This window comes from Sparus aurata, chromosome 10 (assembly GCF_900880675.1).
Source record: "Sparus aurata chromosome 10, fSpaAur1.1, whole genome shotgun sequence".
Classification (NCBI taxonomy): domain Eukaryota; kingdom Metazoa; phylum Chordata; class Actinopteri; order Spariformes; family Sparidae; genus Sparus; species Sparus aurata.
In genome coordinates, this window is record NC_044196.1 from 2,720,627 (window position 1) to 2,739,441 (window position 18,815).

An 18,815-nucleotide genomic window follows, 5' to 3' on the forward strand; every position below is an offset into this window, starting at 1 on the left:
TGGACATTGTTGCTGTGTAGTAAACTAACTTACATATCAATAAGAACAACACGTGACAAAAACGGACATTTTGATCAGAACATTAAGGTGCATTTAGGAAAAAGTGCTTAAATGCAAAAGGGACTTCTTCAAATAAATATACATATTCATGTTTGCTTGAATATGAATAATTGTGGAAACTTGTAAGTGAAAGTGTGATGAGATGGGGACAGAGTTTTAATATTCTGTGTACAATGTATTTTAGTTCTATTGCTCAGCTTAAATTCCCAAATTAAATAAATGAACCTAAAAATACTCTCCCAGGCTAAAATGTTAGTGTGTGTTAACACAGTCTGATGGTTATAACTAATCAATGATGGTTCTACATTGATTGTGTTTTTACTAGTTATATTCTATAATGAGTTGAGATGTAATGCAGTTTTAATGTTTCCTCCCCTCCATCTTCTAGACGTATCCATGTCCAGGTGTGAGGTGCCAGTGCAGCCAAAGCAAGAGAGTTTCCCTGAGTCCCTCCAGGAGCAGGAGAATCTTCTGCAGCCACTGGTACAAATCTCACCTGGTTAGAAGACTCGCAGTCCAAACATGCAGCGCACTGTTTTGCTTGTAGGCATTTTTCCCTCCCGATGCTCCAAGGACTGTTTTCATCTCATTCAAGGGTTATCGTAACTGGAAAAAAGCTGAAATGAAAGACAGTGGTTTCTGTTTGTGGTCCCAGCTGTGACTTTACTGAGGTTCACCCAGTGTTAGCAGCAGGAGGACGGTCAGCTCACCTCCCAGAGCCTCCAGCTGAATCACTGGACACTGATTTAGGGACCGTCATTAAATTACTGAGCACAAATATATTCATACTAAATAATTGCAGTTTTTTTCGATATCTTCAATGTCATGTGACCCACTGACTCCAAACCAGCAGTATATACGCAGCGGTATTTAAAAATAAATTAGATTCAACAAATACGTTTCTGCATTGTGCCATTTTTTGTAAGTCTTTTTTCACAAATCTCACCAGTAGTCTTTATTTAAAGGGTTATATTTCAAAATGTTCTTCTGGACCCTCCTAGATTGTGTAAGTTATTGACTAAGAGCACTGCTGCTACAAATATTTATAGGGGAAAAACTGTGTTATTGTTTTTTAACGTCTCTTCTTTTACATGTACAGTATACAGCCTGTATGAACCTACTCACACAATGTTTTTGTACTTTTTCAGACTGGGGGCAAAATGGACTTTTATATGACTTCTTTTCAGGTTGATGGAGATGTTCTTATGTAACATACCCTTTTGTAACTCTGTGAGCCTTTTTGTGTAATTTGTTGATACAGCAGCTCAGATTTAGATGCATGAAATGTCCCTTTCATGTCTCCTTAACTGCTGTGAATACTGTATATATTGTACTGTATTTCTCATGACTTTATCAGTAAAGACCTGACCTGTCAAACATTGTTCAAGCTACTGAGGGACAAATAGGGAGAATGTGTGTTCTGAGTAAACAATAAAAGCGATGTCCAGCACCTTGTTTGAGTGCCGTGCCCATTTATTACTACAGTGTATTTACGCTCACCTTAGTACAGCTCAGTCCATAGATCTTCATGGGTAAGTTTTTATTTGGATTGTTTCTTCTTGTACAAATGCTGTCTGCAACACTGGCACTCTGACACAGTCAAATCTGTTTGCTTCCCCTCTCACACATCTGCCACTTATCACCTGTGTCTTACCTTTACCCTTCGGAGTCTGGGGTATAAATGGCCGTTTTTGACTACTTTTGATTTTACCATTATATTTAATCTTAAAAACTATTTACCTTGCCTTGTTTGGTGTCATTATTTTCAGCACAACCTCACATGTGTGACTGTACCGTTATTTTTTCATTTTGACATACTGTATTATCACAATGGACCTAAATCACAAAAAAATATAAAAATCCGAGTAGGAAAAAGTTGGATTTTTTTACTGTGTAAACCACAAATATGTTTAACGAACCAATTTTATTACTTAGAATACAAATACAAATTGGTGTTTGCCAAAATTGTGCATAAGTTTTTGAAATTTACAAAAGTTATATGTGACTATTTACATTTAAATGCAGGCAACGCCTCCGCCTCAGGCTCCTCAGCTGCTTCCTGCCTGCTTTACATTCAGCAGTCTGTTCATTGTTTTGACTCACAAAACAAAAAAAACAACTCCACTACACACTAAACACTACAGAACTCACTAATTATACACTCCAAACACGCTAAATGTCACAAATCTCTAAACTCAAAACTATCGATCTCTATCGATCTCTGCCAGAAGACCTCGGTGTCCTCAATGGTTGTTACGGCCCTGATCTTCATGTACACAGACATGAAGATCAAATCTGACTTATATTATATTATATTATATTATAATGCTTTCACAGAGTTTATGAAAGAAATTGGCTTTAAACAGAGCACATCAGACCCATGTGTGTTTGTAAGATCTGGACAGGAGCTAGAAATACTAGCTGTGTATGTTGATGATCTGATTTTGATCACAGAATCAACAGAAAGCGTGGATGAGTTGAAACAACCTTTCAAGAAGCGCTACAAGATGAAGGACATGGGGAGCTGTCCTATATCCTGGCATCTCTGTTGTCCAAGACAAAGCAAAGAACTGTGTCTTTCTTCATCAGAAGCATTACATTGAAACCATTCGTCAGAACCCCATTGCAACCCCTGCTGATGCAAATGTAAAGTTGAGAAAAGATGATGGTGTCAGTAAACCCGTGAAGCCCAAGCACTTATCAGTCCATGGTAGGTAGTTTACTGTACGCTGCAATGGCCACACGACCAGACATAGCACAAGCAGTGAGTGTTGTGTCAAAGTTCAATGCAAATCCAAATGCTGCATATCTGATGGCTGTGAAGAGAATGTTTCCATACTTGATGGGTACAGTGAACGTTGCCCTCAAGTATGAGCAGTCAGAGTCAGGAACTGTGATTGGTTTCTCAGATGCTGATTGGGCCGGAGATCAGGACGACCGTCGCTCAACAACTGGTAATATATTGTTCCTGAGTTGGTTCAGCAAGAAACAGGCAACTGTTGCACTTTCAACAGCAGAAGCTGAGTATGTCGCACTCAGCCAAGCAGCTCAAGAAGGTACCTGGCTGAAGAGATGCTGACTGATCTTGGAATGAGTGATTCACCTACAGTGACCATGGAGGACAATCAAGGAGACATCGCAATCGCAAAGAATCCTGTCAATCATTCTAAACATAAAAACAGACTAAACACATTCACTACCATTACATTGGTGAATGTGTGCAGAATGGGTAAATACGAGTGCAGTATTGTCCAACAGTTGATATGAAGGCAGATATCTTGACCAAGCCACTGACAAGACAAAAGTTTGAGTACCTCAGAGGAGAGATTGGACTTTACCCTGTTTAAGTCTGCCTCATATGCTTACTGTACTGTTTACTGCTCAATATGTTATGGAACCTGTAAGCATGGTAATAAGAGAAGTTTGAAAAGATTTATTATGTTGACATTATTTGTGAGGTCAAGCACTGATCTTAGTTGTGGAAATTGCTTAAGTGCTTAAATGCTGGTGTAAAATTAAGTGAGAGTGTAAAAGCAGTAATTTGACGGTGTTGAGAAGGCGTTGTACCGCCACCTAGTGACTGCTTTTGAAAAGTGTTTTCTGTTCTGAATAAAGACTCATGAAATAACGACACTCACACATCTTCATCAGGGCCGTAACCAGGATTTTAGAAATACTGAGGTCATAATTGTGGAGGTCCGAACGTAAGCAAAGTTTCACATGTGGGTCCATAAGGAAATGTGTATTTGTAACTGACACTGTGTGAGTGTGTGTTGACCAACCTTCGAGAGGGCAGGGACAGCAGAATACAGTACAGATGTGGAGATATGAAGGCAGTCAGAGCCAGTAGATTGGGGCAGGCAGCCAGTCACCATGTATGTAGACTAACTGAAATATATGATTGTTAATTATTGACAGTACACTGATTCCAATGAACATAAATGTCCGAACATAAGCAACGTTTCAAAGATTATCTAGCCTAGATGTAACAGGGCATAATGCAAGACAAGACTCCACTTGTCTCTCCTGCCCAGAAGGAATTAAGTAAAATAATATACACCTCCTTAATATTAACTTTAAGACACACTTAAATAACTCAAATACCAAATAATGCAAACTCAAACACAAACAGTACATGAACACAAGCTAAATGTAAGTCATACAATTTCACTATTAGATACTACTAGATATGTTAAGTCACATTAAGATTGAATAATAATGATTATGATTGAATTCGATCAGAGGACAGTATTGTGTGTATGGGACATTGATAATCCTATCCTGGGGCAGCATCTGGTCTTCTCATTCATCTTTCTTTCCTTTTCTCCCCCTCTCGTCCTCTTCTTACCTTACTATCTTCTTCCCAAAGGGAACCAGGGTTTGTTGTGCTCTCTTCATTATGTCTAAAGAAAGTAAACACACAACAACTCAGCTGAGTTGATAAAGGAACGTTAACAGTGCTGGGTAACACTGTATTACTGGCCTGGCCTCTATTAGGATTAACATTATAAAAACTACTTTTAGAGTTCCAGAAGAAACTGTGTTTGCTTGCCGAAGTCTTGACGAAACTATGTTTAAAAGTATGTTTTAATAGCCTATAATTAGTATAGGCAATTAAAACATCTAGTACAGAAATCACGTAAGTAGTAGCAGCAGCACTAGCAGTCAAAGAACAGCATAACTTCAAAAAATCAGCAAGCATGGATTTTAAATTAGCTAGCTAACATCAGTCAACATGATTTATCTTCCCTCTGCTTTCAATGGCCACCCAAAGATGGGCTCTTGTCAAGACAGCAGCATCACTACCTCTGAAACGACCATTTGTAGGCAGTAAACATTACCCTTAGCAAAAAGTAGTGTACTTGAAGTTCATTTTATTAAGTATGCTTGAGTATAAGTATAGCAAGTATACTATAGACCATGTACTTGTAGCATACTAGAACGTATACTAATTTAATACTTCTTCGGACTAAATTGGAAAAATTTTAGTTTATAAAAGTATACTTTAAGTATACTTCATAAGATCATTTTAAGTTTACAGAAGTACACTTTCAAGTTTACATCAAGTACACTCATCTATATACTACTAGTGTACTAAGTAGTATATACTTCTTGTCCACATTTTAGTTTATTAACATGTAAGTTTATAACAAGGGTAATACCTAAAAGCAAGTGTGTGTAGTGAAAAACATTTTTATTCTGCTAAATTAAATGTAAGCACAACTCAATGACTCAACCTTTTTTCGTACTTACATCAAGATATTGTAAGTATTAGCACTTGTAATGTGGCAATCTCTAGCAAAAGATTCACCATTTCCTACCAGAACTTCTAACAGCTTCACAGACGGGAAGTTTCTCCCAGAAAACACCCCTTCACCCACGGTGCCAACATTTTTATCATCTTTGTTAATTCGACACAATTTAACCACAGAACAAGGTTGTGAATTAAACCACAACCATCTTACACATCATCTTATTCACAACCACAGTCACGAACCATAATTACACCAAGAACAACAGAATACCCAAGAGTCTTTGCGCCACAGTCCACAGTATACTAAAGTACAAGTATAAGCTTTAGTATTAAAGTATAAGTCTAAGTATTATTGTACTTAGTCTTAGACTATTCTTTATACTTTTCAGTATAAGCCAAGTATACTTCACTATACTTTTCTTAAGTATATAACATGTAGTATATAAAAAGTACACTTCAAGTTTACTGCCTCAGTTTTAGTATAAAATAAGTATACTTGTAGTGCACTTGAATAAACTACTTTTTGCTAAGGGTAGCTAGTTATGCTATCGATGGTTGATCACCAACTTGGATGGCACTACAGGCGTGAAGTCGCAGTTAAATTAAAAGTATCGTTACATGTAATAATTGTTGCTTCGTATCACTCACGTGAGCTTGTTGGCCTGCTTTGTATTTACATCAGCGGACATCGTGTTGAAATCTGAAGTTTGAAATAGTATGGTTTATTAAAACACAAGCAACCTGGCGGCCAGTTTATTCCAGTTACCAATTTTGCGATGTCTATCTTAGGAAGTAGAGAATACTTCAGACTACAAATCCTTACCGCTGATGTACAGCTTGTCTAGAAGTTATTTTAACAGGGTGTTGTGAGAGTGGCGTAGCTCTTAATGAATAGGGCGGTGCGTCAGGTGTGAGTGGGTGAGCGAAAGTGAGGGAGCGTGTGTACGGCAGACAGTGAATGAATGAGAGAGAAAGCAGTAGCAGCAGTAACGACTGGAATAAATGTACTGCTGTAGTTAGCTGTGAATAAACGAAACGGCACCTCAAAAGACAGCAAAGCTCCCTGCTGGCATTATTTGCCGACCAACGACATACGTGAAAGTGGTTATAATAAATAAACGTCGGTCCTGGAGGAAACATCTCCCCTGAGCTCCCCGACCACGGTCCGGGAGCTGAACGGGAATGGTGTAACAAGATTTTTTTTTTCTTTCTTTTTTTTTACCCACAAACCAGTGCAATGACCAAAGATGGTATATTTACGGCAGGATAATCCACTCTGTAACCCATGGTGATGATCAGACAGAGGAGCAAGTGGTTTCTGTACAAAATAAAGTTTTTGTCGGCAGTTATCACCTTCTTTTTTTTTTACCACTGAGAAAAAATACCGAGGACGTGACCTCGGTGTCCTCAATGGTTGTTACGGCCCTGATCTTCATGTACACAGACATGAAGATCAAATCTGATGGATCAGAGTCACTTTTCAATTATATAATTTTGTATAATTATATTATATTATATTATTTTATATTATATTACATTATTTCATATTATACAGTATATATGGATGACGTACAGGTAGATAGTTCCCTATAAATTAATCTAGTGGTTGAATTAGAGGTAGCTGTGCTCTTCATATCAAACACACTCATTATGTAACTTATGTAGGCTACTTCTTGGAGAAAGTCCCCAGACTCCCTTAAAAAATGTCTCAATTTAGTGAGTTGTTGAGTTCAGAGACACTTTATAAACTCTGTGAAACTCTGTCTACATCACTTTCTGAACTATTCGAGCCTTCTTGTTCATTCGGCAACAGTTTTACATGAAGATATTCCTTTCTTTGTGTTAAAATAATGTAAGTTATGACTATAACTATGGATCTATGAGACCGAACGATGACCGTCACCACGGTCTTCACCTTGAATGATGCCATCATCTCCCTATCCTCGAGACCATATAACAACAAAGTCATGTGACTGACCTTAAGGAGGCTTGACTCGCCGCCTACAAAAGCATCCAGGTGAGCACGCCTCTCCCTCTTGCCTGGAACGCCTCAGCCCGTTCTGAGCGACAAGAGATGGTGACGGTCATCGTTCGGTCTCATAGATCCATAGTTATAGTCATAACTTACGATCTATTTCGACCTCACTCAGACCGTCACCACGGTCTTCACCTTGGATGACTAGTACCATCAGCGTCGCAAGGAACCGAGGACTCCACCACTCCTCGTCCAGCAGCCGAGAGCACAGCGGAGCCCAGTGGAGAGGGCGACGCCACGTTGACCCTATAAAATCTGGCAAAGGTACAGGGAGCACTCCAAGAAGCTGCTGCACAGATGTCAGAAAAGGGGACCCCCCGCAGAGCAGCCCAGGAGGTGGCTACACTCCTGGTGGAGTGGGCCACCACGTTTCCCGGGGCCGGGAGGCCCTGCATAGAGTACGCCTCAGAGATAGTATTGGCAACCCAGCGGGACAGACATTGTTTCGACACAGGGAGGCCCAGCTTGTCAGCACGGAAACACACAAACAACTGCGAATGCGAGCGCCTCAGAGATTGAGTACGTGCAATGTAAGTGCTGAGTGCCCGCACAGGGCACAAATTAGGGTCAGGTCGAAAAGCACTGACCTCAATAACCTGATTCACTGTCTGAGGGTTTACGACTTTAGGCAGAAATGCAGGGTTCGGCCAAAGAGACACGCCAGTGTCATCTGCCTTCCACCTCAAACAATCCCCACTCGCAGACAGAGCGTGTAATTCGCCCACTCGTTTAGCTGAACATATAGCCAAGAGGAAAGCTGTTTTGTGGGACAGGAACTTGAGGGTGGACTGATCAAGGGGCTCATACGGGGGTTGAGTCAGGGACCTCAGCACCAACGGAAGGTCCCACGATGGAGCTCTGGGGGACCTGATTGGACGCAGGCGACAGGCCCCTTTCACGAACTGCGACACCAAAGGGTGCCTGCCTACGGTAACCCCACCCACTGCCTCATGAAAGAAAGAAATAGCAGCAGTGTATACTTTAATGGTGCTAGCGGCCCTCCCTGAGTCCAAGAGAGACTGGAGAAAACGGAGGATCAGTTCAATGGGGCACGTAGATGGGTCAACTTGTGCGCGTTGACACCATGTCAGGAAAACACTCCACTTCTGGCTATAATTGGCACGGGTGGAGGGAGCTCGGGCATGTCCTATAGTCCTCAGAACAGCTTCATCTAATCCCTGAGGCCGGGACTGAGGAGGGGCCATGCCCAGAGCTGCAGAAGAGCAGGTCTGGGATGCCAGATCTGGCCCTCCGCCTGTGAGAGGAGGTCCACCCTGCCCGGTAGGGCCCAGGGTTGACCGTGGACAAGGCGAAGGAGCCTGGGGAACCAGTACTTCCTCGGCCACCGAGGGGCTATCAGCAGCACCTTGTAACGGCCCATAGTGACCCTGTGGAGCACCTGGGAAACCAACGGGAGTGGGGGAAAAGCGTACAACAACCCGTCCGGCCACTCGTGAGACAGAGCATCCAGACCCAGAGGGCCCCCCCTGCCCAATAGGGAGAACCACATCCTGCAGTGTGTTGTCTCCGCAGAGGCGAACAGGTCGGCGCAGGCCATGCCAAACTGAGCCCACAGGAGGGCCACCACCTCTGGGTGAAGCCTCCACTCTCCTGGGAGAGGGCCCGTCCTGGACAGGAGGTCTGCCGCCCGGTTCGCAATGCCGGGAATGTAGACTGCCCTGAGTGAAGCTAGATGTTGAGCCGCCCAAAACAGAAGTGTCTGCGCCACCTGGAGGCAACGCAGTGACCTGGTGCCCCCCTGGTGGTTCACATGGAACACCGTGGAGGAACTGTCCGTGCGTACCAGGACATGCCTGCCCTGGATGGAAGGAAGGAGCGCCTTCAACGCCAGGAAAACTGCCCTCAGTTCCAAGACGTTGATGTGCTCCTCCCCCCAAGGGGGTTCCCAGACACCACGCACCATCCTGTGTTCCCACACTGCTCCCCACCCTGTCAGGGAGGCATCTGTGGTTACCACCGTCCTTCTCGAAGGAATATTCCCAAGGGGGACACCCTGGAGAAGGAGCCTCGTGTCCCTCCATGGGCGCAAAGCCCGGAGAAACGTGTGTGTCACCCGAACCTTTGCACGTCTGTGTAATTTCGGGTGGAGGCCGAGAGCATTGAACCATCTCTGCAAAGGCCGAGCCCTGAGGAGACCAAGAGGAACAACGGCCACTGCAGCCGAGATCATGCCCAACAGCCTCTGGAACTGGACCAACTCCAGCCTCTTGCCGAGGCGAAAATGGGACAGAAGGGCCAGGATGTTCCCCACCCTCTGAGAGGTGAGTGACACGGACATTGCGACAGAGTCCAGGCGCAGCCCGACAAAGACCGCCTGCTGACCTGGCTCCAGGTTGGTTTTCGTCCAGTTCACTTTGAGCCCCAGGGACTGGATGTGGGAGAGAACCAAACCCGTATCCCGTAGAACTTGGTCGTGGGATGGGGCACAGATCAGCCAGTCGTCCAAATACGGGAGGATTTTCATACCCGACAGCTGGAGAGGGCGCAGAGCTGCTCCAATCACCCTGGTAAAGACCCTTGGTGAGAGGGAAAGGCCAAATGGGAGGACCTTGAACTGGTAGGCCCGTCCCTGGAAGGCAAAGCGGAGAAAAGGTCTGTGGTCTGGGCAGATGGGCACGTGGAAATAAGCGTCCCTTAGATCCACTGATGTGAACCAATCCCCCTTTTCCACAGCCTCCAAGATCTGACTCGTGGTCAGCATCTTGAAGGGCAAAACCTTTATGAAGGCATTTAAGCGTCTGAGGTCCAAGATGGGGCGTAGGCCTCCATCTTTTTTTGACACGAGGAAGTACAGAGAGTAAAAGCCAGCGAGCTGTTCGCTTGGCTCTACCCTCATAATTGCATCCTTCTGTAGAAGGGTCGCAATTTCCCCTGCTAAAATTTTCTCCTGGACTGGGTCCCTGACCGTGGTCATACGGACCCCGGAGAAAGGGGGGGGTCGCCGCCGAAACTGGATCCTGTACCCTGTGGACACTGTAGCCAGCACCCAGGGGTCCAAAACCCTTTCCTCCCAGCTGTCCAGGCAAAGCTGGGAGGAAACTGCGGCGGCCGACCCCCCACCCCTATGGGGCCCCAGCCTGTCGTCCCGTACCCCTGGGGGGGCGTCTCCTGTGGGACCCCTCTTTACTGGGAGGACGGGGCTGTAACCGCTGCTGCCGGCGTGACGGCGGTTGTGTATTACCAGAGGCCGGGAAACCAGCATGCTGCCGCCACGGCTCCTGGCGAGCGCCAGGGGGATGGTTTGAATGCTGGGGACCCCTAGAACCATACCTGGGAGCCGTGGTTCTGCTAAAGGTGCGCCGCACACAATCTCTAGTGCGGCGAGACTGTTCAGCTTTGTCCAACACGCCCTGAGCATCAGGATGAAAAACGCGTGCAGGCACAATTGGCATGTTTGTGAGCTCCTTTCCTAATGTTCTCTGGAAGGGATGTCTGCGCCAACCAAATCTGCCTCCTGGACATCATGGCAGATGACATCACTACACCAACATCCCTTGTAAGTTGGGAGTGAGTGACAAGAGCGGAGTCTATCAGGCTCATAGTGTCCTGATCCTCTGGGTTAGCCGTCCTCCTGAGGGCTGCCAACAAAATGGCGAGCGCATTACCGGAGCGGGCAGCCCGGGTGGCAGCATTGTAAGAGCGACACACCAGGCGGTCGGTCTTTTCGCATTCCTTTACAGGACAGCGAGGGTTAGCGGTTACCCGTTCTGGGTCTAGAGACGTAAGGGCCGCCATCTCCCTCTCAACCGGGGGCATGTCCCCCATGCCGGTGTCAGGAGCGTACATGACCTTCGTCAGCCTCCGGCATCCAGCGTTGAATTGAGGTGCACCACTCGGGGCATTCCAAGATTTTCTGAGCATGTGCAAATAATCTGCTGCCACAGGAACAGATATGGGGTGCTGAGAGTGGGAAATACCAGCCCACACACCGTCCATCGGAGCAGGTGCCACAACTGGGATGTTGAGTCCCACAATCTTCGCCGCACTCATAATTTTGGAAATTATGTCGATGGCAGAAGACTCGCCCCCGCCAGCTGGGCTGAGGTTAGACATCCCCTCAACCGCAGAGGACCTGAGCTGCTCGTCTGAACCAGCAATGTCAGACTGTTCGCCGCTCCCAAAAGGTGAGTCCCGTGCATACAGGGAGATGACGTCCGGAGTATCACCTCCATCTCCCTGACCAGAGGGCAACTCATCAAGGGAGGGCTCCTTCAAGTGCTCCTCCCCGGCGTGCCTGTCATGGCGGGCCACTGGGCCTCCACTCTGCCCAATCTCTCTGACAGACCACGTATGGCAGCCAGGATTTGCAATTGGGTGTCTCCATGGGCACCCTGGCCACCCGGAGCATCCACAGGGTCATCAGGGGGCTGGACCGCCTGCTTCTCACCAGAGCCACGCCTTCTCTTACAGTTAGGGGTGCGTTCATGTTTGCGCTTCCGAGAGCGTGTCTTAGGAGCATGCACGCCCTCCTCACTGAACTGGGAAGGGTCAGGTTGCGCAGCCCCTGCACAAACAGACAGTTCCAGTCGTTTGGCCCTGCAAGCCCGTTCTTCCCTGGGCAGCTCGACTGCCGCTGCACAGGGGTTGGCAACATCCTCCAACACATGGGCAATGCCCAAACAGGAGGGGCACTCCCGATGGCCATCACGGGGGTCCATAACACCCAGGCAAAAGCGGCAGGCATGAGAGGCCATTCCTCTATGTAGCCAACAGCTACGAATAGCTGGTCAAAGGGAAACAAAAAACCAGGCTGCACACAACCAGTGAAAGAAAAACAACCCACCTACTGCAAAAAGCAGGGATTTAGGGCGAATGAAAAATTCTGCTACTGCAGCTTTAAGTTTGACAGAAAGAGACCCAAAAACGGGAGAAAATTAAACGAGCAGCCTACTGCGCACAGAGGCAAGGGGGCTGCCTATTAACTCAATTACCAATAAGCCGGTTGGGAAGAAAGCAACCCCACGACCAACTTAAGCTCACCAGCCCCACTCATTGTGCGCGAACGCACGAGGGGGGGGGACACAAGCTCCCACCCACTGCGGACAGCGGGTTAAATGGGGAAATCAACACTAATACAAACAAAGGGGGAAGCGGCTTCTGAGCACGCTTAATTTGCTTGATAATTCGCACCTATGAAGGAGAAAACGCTGTGAAAACGAAACCACTTACCACAAGCTGCGGGTCTCTAATGACAATCACCTGAAACAAAGAGAGAGGTTAAACGCTCTGCTTCACGTGGCGTAACCTCCGTCATGTTTACAATTCATCAAATGCGCCAAGGAAACAATCCACCTACAATCCTCAGGGGCGCAAGGCACCTGCACTGCAGTGACGGATTGCTAATTGTGGAGTCCAAAAAAAACGCTACTTACCTGCGGTCTCGGATGAGGCGAGTGAGGCAAAGAGGGAGAGGCGTGCTCACCTGGATGCTTTTGTAGGCGGCGAGTCAAGCCTCCTTAAGGTCAGTCACATGACTTTGTTGTTATATGGTCTCGAGGATAGGGAGATGATGGTATCATTCAAGGTGAAGACCGTGGTGACGGTCTGAGTGAGGTCGAAATAGATCGACATGTGTTACACGTTAGAATGAAAACAAAGGAGGTTCGGTTAACGTGCAGCTGCGAGGTTTGTCCCAGTGGAGTTGCCGTAGCAAACCGTCAGAGGCTCGCCCTGCGTTGTGCCGCTCAGATCGCTTTTCTTCTGATTATTGATGATCGATTAGAGATGAGCCGTCCACGGTAGTGACGTAGTGACAGTCTGGATGAACGTGTGTGATGGACTTTGTGCTGTTTGCTCTCAGACTCATCTCCCGCCAGATACAAGTATACACACGTTAGCTTAGCATGCTAGCTGTAAACAGTGTGACTGTGTGAAAATGTCTAAAGTCCAGATTCTGAGATCGTTGGTGAAGCAGTGACTGACTGCGGCTGCTGAGGAGATATGTGCGCTGTTTGAAAGGACGATAGCAGAGTACGAGGAGGAACTGTGTCGGTCCACAGAGCAGAACCAGCGACACCGGAACCTACTGGACTCTGCTTTAACGCCTCAGCTTCGGTTACACAGAGCAGGTTCGTTCTCCTCCTTCTTCACTGTCGGCACCGACACAAATCTGCATCTTTGTTCAATAGCTTCCGGGTCATGTGACCCATTGACTCAGAACCAGGGCCGAAGTGTGTCCAGATTCTGGTTGAATGACAGCTTGACAGCAACGTCTCATGCTCCTCACTAGCCTCATGATGTTGTTCTGAGGTACGATCATCCAGTCTCTGCTTCAGCTGGTCCCAGACGTGCTCTATAGGGTTCAGGTCAGGGGACATTGCTGGCCATACCATATGAGGCACTCCAACTTCCTGAAGTCGAGCTGTGACAATTCTGGCACGTTGTGGTGGAGCATTATCATCCATGAACAGAAAGTTGGGGGTGTGCTGGCGGAATTGGGGGATGATGATGGGTTCTATGATGTCTCTGAGGAAAGAACGTGCAGTGACTGAGCCATCTACAATAACCAAATCTGTTTTGCGCTGACTGGTGATTCCTGCCCAGACTGTTGCACCTCCTCCATCAAAGGGAACCCTGGGGACCATGTTGACCTCGGCGTATCGCTCACCTCGCCTTCTCCAGCAACGCTGACGACCATCATTTCTGTGCAAGGTGACCCGACACTCATCAGTGAGCAGGACGGTAGACCACTGCTGCATTGTCCAGGTCACATGGTCTTGTGCCCACTGCAAACGTTCACGGCGGTGTCTTGGTGTCAGTGGAGTCACCTGCAACGGTCGTCTGGCATTCAAGCCAAAGCGGTGGAGTCGGTTTGGAATGGTTTGTCTGGAAACCCTAGTACCCCTCACATCTCGTAACTGGGCCTGCAGCTGTGTGGCAGTTGCATAACGATGTCTGAGTGCATAGGTACTGGTCATCGTTGCAGTCTGTCACTCGTGGGGCTCCACTCCTGGGTCTGTCACGAACTCTGCCAGTAGTTCTGTGTCTTGATACAAGTCTGCTGATGACACTTTGAGACACACCAAGTTCACGAGCAACATCTGACTGCCTGCCACCGACCCGAAGGCGCGCTATGGCCAGGTGGCGCTGCTCGTCTGTTAAGTGACGTCGTGTGTTCATGGCTGTTTGAATGATGAACTTGGAATGACTTACTGACAATACCAGCTTTTTATACCCACAGAATGTTGAAATTGATGCCACATTGAAAAGGGTTGTCTTTTAGTTTTTTGGTATTGGCCCCAATATGTAAGGCACACTGTACACAGTGAGACCATTACGTGGAAAACACAAAATGAGGTGTGTCTATCACCCCAATACAATTGCCCCCCTATCCCAAAACTCTCTGAAGTGAAACAAACACCGTATGTATGAAATCCACTGAGTCTCTCACAATATCCCTAACTTATTGTGAGTAGTGTATTATTATTTTTTATTTTTTTAAATCGATTTTTGGAAATTTAATAATCAAATCATAATCGTCAATATTATAATCGCGATTAATCAATAATCGATTTTTTTCACCACCCCTACAGGTTGAGTCTTGTTGACCTCAGGGCTGCAGTGTCATCAGATTTGAAAGCTGCATTCTGAGCATTGCTCGCTCCTCATTGGTCAGCCAGTGTTTCTGGTTTTATGACACAGACATCTTCTATGTGTTTGTGTTTGTATCCAGTTACAGCTTCTGCATTCTGCTCCACATTGACCGTTTGCTGGTCAGTGGCTGCAACTTTAAACATAAAACAGACAGAACATTCAAAGCAGTCCTGCAACACTCTTATGCCCAGTCAGAGGAGCCCAGGTGGGGCGGCGGACTGCTTTAAAAGCCCCCTTGATGTTATTGTACTGATGGTGTAGTGTGTAAACTCCCTGAGTCACAGAGTCCTCATGTTGGTGATAACCAGGGAGAACCTTCTTCATGTTGGCCTGGTTGAAGTCTGCAGCAACAGAGACCTCTCCAACAGGATGTGTGGACTGTAGCTCACTGATGGAGCAGTACTGAGTGTTCAAGACCTCCTCAGTGTCTTCACTGGGGAAATGTATACTGCCATGATGACATAACAGTACGTTCCCTGGGTATGTAGAGAGGGCGACATATAACAGTCAGGATTTAATGTGGGAGAGCAGTGACTAGAGACTATTGTGGGATTTGTACCAGTAGTTATTTATGTATATTCACTCCACCAGCCTGAGTTTTACCCCTGAGAGTTCAGCTCCTGACCACCCAGAATGATGTTAGCCCCTCCATGTAAATGGTGTCCGGGACGGTTGAGTTCAGCCAAGTCTCAGTGAAAATCAGGGCTCAACAGTCTCTACTGTCCCTCCTGGAGGCTAATTTCCAGCCTCAGGTAGCATGAATTCAGGCTTTTTACAAGGCGGCATTATTATGCTGTTATTTCAGTGTCCTTTTGAATTATTCATTGTGGTCAAATCACAGAGGAATCTTTTTGTTTTGGGTTTACACTAATGTGGCAAGACAGATCTATTGTTTTTAACACACCTGTTAAGAAGCTGCCACTCAGTGGAGACAGATGGACAGATGCTACACAGCTGAGAACTGTTCACCTGTTAGCTTCAGGTAGCGCTGGAAGCTGCAGACTCTGGCTGGGTGCCACGTGTTCACAGTTATTTCTATTCACGTTCTGCGAGTTGACACGATTAAGAGTTAACAACCCTGCGATCAAACAAGTGTGAGTAATGCAGCGTGAATATTTACTTTGTTTTATCTGAATGCAGCATAAAATCTTTATTGTGGGCGCAAGAAATTTGAAATTGTAGGTTATCAAGGTGCATGAAGCGTCAAAATGTAGGTGCAGAAAACCATAAGTAAAAATTATAAATCAACATTGAACATGTGATTGTATCGTTGTTGATTTTTTACCAAGACAAATGTAGAATTTTTAGATTTGAAAATTTGGCAAAATATCAAAATGATTTGAACATTCTTTTCTGCCGGCCTAACATTTGTCTTTTTGTCTCCTGTGTCCTGCAGATGTCCAGCAGCTGTTGTTTAGTCAGAAAAAGGTTTCTCCCGAGCAGCAGGAGTGGAGCTCCAGTCCGGACCAGCAGGACCCAGAGCCCCCACACATTAAAGATGAACAGGAGGAACTGTGGACTAATCAGGAGGAAGCTGATATCACTGACTTCACATTCACTCTTGTTCCTGTGAAGCATGAAGTTGATGATGAAGAGAAACCTCAGTCCTTGCAGCTTCATCAAAGACAAACTGAACAGATGGAAACAGAAGCTGGCGGACAGAACTGTAGTGGACCAGAACCAGCCAGAAACTCAGTTCCAGATAGACATTTACAATCAGGGACTGAAGACAGGACAGGAGACTCTCCTGAATCTGAGGCTGAAGACTCTCCTGAACCTCAGGCTGAAGACTCTCCTGAACCTCAGGCTGAAGACTCTTCTGAACCTGAGGCTAAAGACAATGATGATGTCTGGAGTGAGACCAAAGAACCTCAGTCAAGTTTAAACTCTCAGAAAAACATTGAAGTCCCTGTAAGTGGTGTAGGATGTGGCACTGACAAGGAACAGTTTACTTCCTCTGACTGTGGTGAAAGATCTAGCAAAAACTCAAAACTGAGGATTTGTAAGAGGATTCAGACAGGAGAGAAACCATTTAGTTGTGAAGAATGTGGTAAAAGATTCAGCTACCAGCACGTTCTTACCGAACACACAAAGATTCACACTGGAGAGAAACCATTTAGTTGCGGTGAATGTGGTAAAAGATTCAGCCTACAGCCAAATCTTACAAGACACATGAGGATTCACACTGGAGAGAAACCATTTAGTTGCGGTGAATGTGGTAAAAGATTCAGCCAACAGCAAGATCTCATCAGTCACACAAGGATTCACACTGGAGAGAAACCATATAGTAGAGTTGCACGATACCCGCGGTACCCACGGTACCCCGCGGTGCCAAATCCTAACGGTTCCTACTATACTAGAAATTCTACACGTCGGTACTACCGTGGATTACTATACTACCGGTGCCAGTTTCCGCTACATAGCGGCCGCCTCTACTCTCCTCCCGGCTTCTCACTGCATGCTACTCCCTTGTAAACAAACCCACATGCCAACTACTGCAACCGAACTAGACAGCTGCTGAATGATTGGCTGTTTGCCTGTTACTGGTGATGTCCGGGGATATGATAGGCTGTTTCCGCACGCTGGGTCCGCCCGTCTGTTAGCTGATTGGCTGTTCGTGTGTTTCTGCCGGCAAGAACGAACTCCGTGAAGACAGCTCCGCTTCGATAGAAATTCGCTTCAAAACAAACAACAAGCTAAAGTTCTGTCTCACCCAGATGCGAGCTTACAGTCACTAACACGAGACAACACACTCACCATGGCAGAAGCACCAGGCCCGAGCGGCGAGTCTGCCTCGGCGGCGTCTCAGTGGCACCACTAATTTTGCTCAAAAAACCAAACTCCAAAAGTCACATTTGGAACTATTTTAGCTTTAAACAAGGCACAGATGGTAAAGCAATAGACGATGGCCGTCCACTGTGCAGGCGCTGCCACCAAGCTATAGGAGCCAAAGGAGGGAACACATCCAACCTCATAAACACCTGCAGGGTCGTCACCCAGATTTATATGTCGAATACCAGGTTAGTATGCCCTGTTTATTTTCTCATTGGCTAAGTCTATATGCTCCGTGTACAGGCTGAGGAATGAAGAGTTAAAGTATGTCAAAGTATAAAGCACCTAGAAAATGCATAAAAATATAGTTTTCACAGGGAATCAGTTCCTGTTTATTGTATTTTGTCCTCTATGGTTTATTATGTTATATTATTGTCAAATAGATATTTTTAAAAGACAGAGGATTTGTTATCCTAAGTTGATTATTTATATTAGTTAAACATAAATAATGTGCAAAGGAAACTAAATGATTATATGATTTCAACCATATAAATTCTAACTTCATTTATTTGTTTTTTATTGCTCGTATGCTTTTGTTCATGTACTCTTATTGACCCAGTTATGAACTAAAACCATTAGAACCATTAGGCTAATTTGTTATGTATTTCCCACTCCTTATTTTAGAGAGAGCCATCCAACCCAAAAGGGAAGCAGCCCATGGCCAAGACCATACCTTTTTTTATTTTTTATTTTAACTTTTTAATAAATGTTATTCATAAAAATATTTGTTTCAGTCTAATTCATGCTTCACTAGTATTATGTTTATCATGCACCAAACAACATTATAAGTAATTAATAAGTATTTATAACTTGTACAAATACATTGCAGTTCATAAAAATAATGATAATAAAAAAAGGCTGCAGTATCGCGATAATACCCGGAACCGTGATACTTTGTCTGGTATAGTATCGTGGTTACTCATTTTGGTATCGTGACAACTCTACCGTATAGTTGTTGTCAATGTGGTCAAAGATTCAGCCAGCAGCAAACTCTTATCAAACACACAAGGATTCACACAG

At 45.5% G+C, this 18,815-nt stretch overlaps 1 protein-coding gene across 1 annotated transcript; it reads right to left on the reverse strand.

Annotated features, from left to right (window-relative positions):
- Positions 1-8,165: 8,165 nt before the first annotated feature.
- Positions 8,166-12,015, reverse strand: LOC115590354 (uncharacterized). The gene is made up of 4 exons (XM_030431703.1): positions 11,656-12,015; positions 10,813-11,546; positions 9,101-10,720; positions 8,166-9,066 (listed from the first exon to the last, which is right to left on the reverse strand). The coding sequence occupies exons 1-4, from the start codon at positions 12,013-12,015 to the stop codon at positions 9,039-9,041; spliced, it is 2,742 nt and encodes a 913-aa protein (XP_030287563.1). The 3' UTR covers positions 8,166-9,038.
- Positions 12,016-18,815: the final 6,800 nt, after the last annotated feature.